Raw genomic sequence first — 6,351 nt, forward strand, 5'->3', positions numbered from 1 at the left:
CTTCAGATTCCTAAGGAAAGTAAATGTTAGTGTTTAGGTATGAAGCTTGTTTTCTGTGAATAGTGTTGGCTTATTGAGCTGTCTTCTGAAACATGAACTCCAGTTCCACACAGAACTAGATCTTCAAGAAAAAAACATCTTTCTTACATTCTTGTAGACATTTTTTTAATGCATAACTAGATCTTCAATAAAAACATCTTTCTTACATGCAGAGCAAGATCTTCAAGAAAAACATCTTTCTTACATTGTTTCACTAATTTTGCTGTTTCATTCAGGTAATACATCAAGAAGAATTTCGCCAACTGGTAGTTGAAGATGCTAGCAATGTGAAAGAGAGGGAAGAGACAGACACCATAGATATTGTGGATGAAATACGCTATTACATATCCAGTTTTGTCTTGACCTACAGTGAAATGGAGGAAGCCAATGAAAAGTTAAAGCTGATTGATAACCTTCTAGAAGAGTTGGACATAGAGGGTTAAGTTATTGGGTGCTTGGAGGGTTACACTGGTGAGACTGACCATGAGATTTTATTACCAATATATTTAAGAGCAAAAATATACATCTTATAACTGTTTGAGAAAGAAATATATTATTATAAATGTATTATTTTATACAAAAATCAACTTATCATTGTAATTTCTTTTCTTTTTTACTTGATATATATTTCTAACCAAAAATGTTAGATTTTTTGTGTTCATTCTACTACTCAGTAAAGAGTATGTGTCTGAATTGCAGTCTTGATAAAGTTGTTTCCATTGAATTACTAACTTTGTCCATCTTTATATTTTTGTCTAACTACAAATTACAACAGGCATTAAGGTTGTGAGTAGATTGTTTAGGAGCATGTATGTCTAGATCTAGAGGTTAAGTATCAGTATCTTCTATCCAATGGACAAAGCTGTAAACTGTGATATTTGTGCACTTGCCTGTTAATATTTTATTTTCAAGCCAGTTCAGTTGAAAAATGAAGAGCTTGTATGTTGATTTCACTCAGAACTTTGTAGGTCCTACTTCAATACTGTCCTCATGGGAAAGTGAATGAAATCATCTTTTCTTCTGACAACATTTGATTTTGTTAAGAAATCCCTTTCTTAATCCTTCAAATCTATTTGGATCTTATCTTGTCTAAGATTGAATAGATATGCTCTTTGTACATCCAACATCTTGAAGTGTACTTTTTAGTTTCACTTGGTTAGGGTTAGGAAGGTATCCAGAAAGTAATGTTATCTAAATCCAGTTTTATCCTTAGTTTTGATGCAGCTGGCCACACCATTATACAGCTATAGTACCAAATCTAGTACCACAGTCTTTCAAACACTTTCTTAAGCCTCATTGAAGAAGGCAAATCTGAAAACTTAAACCTGAAGCTTGACCAGTCTGTATCAAATCTAAAGTCCTGAAACGATATGTGCTTGCATAGACTCTAGCTTACTTCGAGAAACAGCTTTTTTTCTTTTTTTGAACTTTTTAATCTACATATAATACATTTGAAGTTGTCATGTAGAGTTGTGCATCGCACTTGGAACCCTAAAGCCAGCAAAAGGGAAAAAGAACGGTGTTCACCTCGTATATACCATTCTGTCTGGCGGGGGGTCAGACTCATGGTTACCAAGTTTAATTTGACGTTCACTACCAAGTTTAATTTGACGTTCACTACCAGTGACACAGATGCTCTGGGCTTGCGAACTAGAGACCCCACCATATTCCTTTATTCTACCAGGCTGACTATGTGGGGCGCACCATTTATGCAATGGCCCCTTGAGGTTGCGCGAACTCTTTTACAACCCTGCACAGTGCAATGGGGATGCTCTTGCACCCCCTTAGGCACCCCCACGGGAGTTTAGTTTTGCTACCCTTTGGCCTAATTGTCCCATCTCACAATCGTTTTCACCCAGTCGCCATGGTGAGGCAGGGTAGCTTTCCCAGGGCATATAATACATAGGAAGTGTACTAGTATATGAGAGCATTCATCAGAGTAGTAACTGATCTATCAGTATTAGACTGTATTCCATTGGTACTATTTTGGATTCCAATAAGCTTTAAAGATTGAGCATAAGATGGCAACTGTTTGTAGTCAATGCATTAACAATGGTGATAACTTGCACCTGTAATTAAGAAATGAATCTCATCATAGACTTTGCGAAAATCTCTAGGCTCCTTAAAGTCATTGTGTGTAGTTCACAAGGTTTCTATAAATAAAAAAATGTAGCTGTAGGGTCTTTTCAGTACATGGCCCAAAATGTATGCAAAAAGCTCCTTGTCCATCTTAGGCTACATACTTGAATATTTTCCCAGTTTTTTTTTAATGTATTTTCATTTGTTGTCAAAGTTTTAACAATTTTCTATGCATGTACATATAGTCTTGTTTGTTTTTAAAAGAGCCTTGAGCTTAATTTTTTTTATAGTGCTATATAAATTTGATGATTTTGTGATTTTAAAAAAAAGCTCTGCTGACCTAAACCAAGAAAATTTTTGTTTTACTTTTGCTTCTGTTGTTATAATGATGGTGTAGAAAACTATATTTGATAAGCTGTTTCATATGGAAAACCTTTCTACCTCTCATGCTGCTGTCTTTGAAACAGATTATTTTCACCTGGATCATCCTCACTCAACTGCTTGTACTACCCAAAACAACTCTGTTTAAATGAATGAAGACTTTATCAAGTTTACTAGAGCCTTAAAAGCCCAGGATGGCTGCCTGGTGGTGCTGTATTCATGCTGGAATGCTGTTCGGTCGTGATGATGATCCTGGGTTCACACTTGGCCCGCTGCCATCCCCTGTCATCCTGCTGGAGGTAATTATCTTCAACTCTGAAGGAACATCTGAAACATTTTAATAATTTACTACAGACAATGGCTTGATGGTTTAATTTTGGACTGACAATGGCTTGAAAGTTTAATTTTGGACTCTGTACTACCATAAATATGTATAAAATTACCATAATTTTACACACCACAGCATTCTTGAGGACACCTTATGATTTAATACTATACAGGTCATCTTAACTTTGGGCATCATACCACAGTTGCAAAGCATAACAGTAGCATAACATTTCATGCATACATCTAATAGAAGGCAGGAGAGCTGCTGAAAGCATCACAGTAGCATAACATTTCATACACACATCTAATAGAAGGCAGGAGAGCTGCTGGTTGCCCACTTTTATGGTATACAGATGTATGCAAACGACATGAAACTCTTCAAAATTGACACTAGCAGCTAGGAAAAAGTAGCACTGGGTAGATCCACATGGAGAGAGAGCATAAAGGAAGGGTCTTGGATTGCAGATGCCATACACAACAGAAGCAGAAAGAAGTGTGAAAATGCAACAGCGCCTGGTGATTACATCTGCCCAACCTTGGCCTCCTTAGTCACACAGGGAGTTGCAAAGGGAAAAAATTGTCTCTCGAGACATAAAAAGCTACATTTAGCAAAATGCCACATCATCTACATCAGTTACCTACCCTCCCTGCTTACAAAATACTGATTTAGACCCACAAAAAAATTTTAGGCCATAATCAGGATAAATATAGAAAATCTTAGCTTTTAAATTGTTTTTCTGAAGTATATATCTGAGCCACTTTCAGCATGTTTATATTGAGTTCTAAATAAGCCTATATGTATATTTAGTCATATAGGCCTATGCAATTTGAACACTTGTTAGACTAATTAGAAAGTGGCATACCATATTTTATGCAGCAATATTGAGCTTGTATAAATTGCACCTGTAATTTGTTACATCAGCAAAAGTACACAACAGTAAAACAGTAGGAAAAGATACTTTTTTAACATTAGGATCTCTATTCACTATGAAATGTATTCAATTGTTGGAATTGCAGAATTTTATTTTGATATAACTCAAATTGTACTTCAGCATAAATAGATGATGAATGTAAATTTTATTTTGTTCTCTCTGGCTGGTCAAGCTCTAGTCTTGTCGAAATATTTACTGTTTCCTTGTGCTGAGGTTGCCTTAGACTAGCTAGTAATAGCACTAATGTCTAGCTGCATTAGTATAAAAGTAGCTTCTAATTTGCATAATCCAACTTGTGCTAATCTATGGAATCAAATGTGTATTATCATCATTGTATCCTTTTTTTTTTCTATGATTTTTAGTCTGCTAAAAAAATATCGGCAATATTTTTATTTTAATCACAACCATGCTTTTAAGACAATGGGGCATTGGTATGTGTGTATGTTAAATCAGGCTTTTTTCATTTTAATTTCAGTTCCTTTTTTTTTCTTTTATTGATCTAATATCCAGAACTTATTTTTCTCTTCTAAAACATTTGTGCGTAAATTTTATTAAATTTATTTTAGTTCACGCCTAGAAGAACTAATTTTTTAAAATTTCTTTTGTTACAGAGATTGATTTTAATGATATTTAATGATTGTATTGTATTGTTAAAAACTAATCAACAACTGAGTTGAACATATCTGTTTTGTTATTGCCTAAGATTATTCTGGAGAAATAAACCTTTGCTGTAGAATTATTTGTACAACTTCAGGCACCATTAAAATATCCAAAATAAGATCCATTTTGTTTTGCCCTTCATAATGATATTGTTACTTGTGATATTCTTAAAGAGACATCTTTGACCAGTGGCGTCAGTAGGGGATGACTGCCAAGTGGAAAACCAATTGCACTTTTACAAACACAGAAAGCTTTAAAGAAAAATAAGGGACAGTAACTAGATACTCGAATATGTGTATGCACCTTCAACACAATGATCTAGATCTTTGTATATAATGTATATTTTATATGTAATTTTTTTTTGCTACAAAAAAATATTTGTTTAAATTACATGAAAATATCCAAAATGATATACCTATGTGCTAACTGCTATGGCAGTCTTTTTTTAAGGACAAAAAATATGTTGTAGCCTGTAGGTCTGCATTATAATTAATTATATTTAAGTATTAACTCTTTCTATCCTAATTGATGATACCATTGTTGATTTGAACACATTAAATTAAACATTATTTTGTGTAATATACAAAGAGCATGCATTCCCCTTTAAATCTATACCAATTAAAATATTTCCAATAACAAACGACAAAGCTATTGATGCCTAATCATAACAGGGTAGTGAAAAAGTAATGAGCAAAATGAAGAATTCCGTCCAAATGTAGAAAAATAATTACGGAGAGAAACAGTTAATAACAACAACATGATTACTAATGTTTCAGACATTAAATTATTAAATTGAGTATTTATTTCATTCGCAAGATCAATTGAAAAGCTTTTTTTAAAAAGACATTTTAGTATGTGTTTGGTTTGAGATTCTACCTTCTTACATCAGAATGGACAAATTGCTTTTTTTCACTAACATAACAGGTCCCCCACAAGATAGGTTGTTGAAGAAGAGGATAAACTTACTTGTCCTACTTTCTTGATATCTATCACAATTCAGAATAGGTTTGTTCCACCCCTTCTTAACTAATGTTTACAATTGACCTGCAATCTTCTGACTTGGGAAATGTTTACAATTGACCTGCAATCTTCTGACTTGGGAAATGTTTACAATTGACCTGCAATCTTCTGACTTGGGAAATGTTTGCAATTGACCTGCAATCTTCTGACTTGGGAAATGTTTACAATTGACCTGCAATCTTCTGACTTGGGAAATGTTTGCAATTGACCTGCAATCTTCTGACTTGGGAAATGTTTACAATTGACCTGCAATCTTCTGACTTGGGAAATGTTTACAATTGACCTGCAATCTTATGACTTGGGAAATGTTTACAATTGACCTGCAATCTTCTGACTTGGGAAATGTTTACAATTGACCTGCAATCTTCTGACTTGGGAAATGTTTACAATTGACCTGCAATCTTCTGACTTGGGAAATGTTTACAATTGACCTGCAATCTTCTGACTTGGAAAATGTTTACAATTGACCTGCAATCTTCTGACTTGGGAAATGCTTGGCAACCAGCCTAGGGCTTGGCTCCTGATGGAAACTACACAGCATGCTAACAGGCTCTTGAAAGTTTTGCCCACAGACACAATTAGGCAGCAGAGGATTGATTCCTCTGTACTTACTTTTTATTGTGTTTTTTTTATTGTATTATGTGTAGCTTTCACCTGAACAAAACTTGGGTATCACTAGAGAACTATTTGAGAAACACTGGTATAATGTAAAACCTTTTCAGTAAACTCTAAATGTAAATAATAACATTTCAAAAACAATGAAATTTTAAAGTTGTTTAACAATCAATGAATATCATACTGTATTGTGGTTCAATGAAAAGTGCAAACTAAACTTTTTATTTATACATTTTGTGGGGAAAATGGATGGGTGAGGGGGAGTGACACTCTGAGATAACCAACTTTTTGAAGACAC

The 6,351-nt window shown here is 34.1% G+C and overlaps 1 protein-coding gene across 7 annotated transcripts in view; it reads left to right on the plus strand.

The window, feature by feature from the left end:
- The window catches only part of LOC106060717 (ankyrin repeat and BTB/POZ domain-containing protein 1-like), a 28,183-nt gene extending 23,645 nt beyond the window's left edge, over window positions 1-4,538 (plus strand). For all 7 annotated transcript variants that reach the window (XM_013218703.2, XM_056025540.1, XM_056025541.1 and 4 more), the window contains one exon: window positions 276-4,538. In XM_013218703.2, coding sequence (XP_013074157.2) covers window positions 276-482 — 207 coding nt within the window. In that variant the 3' untranslated portion in view covers window positions 483-4,538. The remainder of the gene's footprint in view (window positions 1-275) is intronic.
- The last annotated feature ends 1,813 nt before the right edge of the window (window positions 4,539-6,351 follow it).

Source organism: Biomphalaria glabrata, chromosome 4, assembly GCF_947242115.1.
Source record: "Biomphalaria glabrata chromosome 4, xgBioGlab47.1, whole genome shotgun sequence".
Classification (NCBI taxonomy): domain Eukaryota; kingdom Metazoa; phylum Mollusca; class Gastropoda; family Planorbidae; genus Biomphalaria; species Biomphalaria glabrata.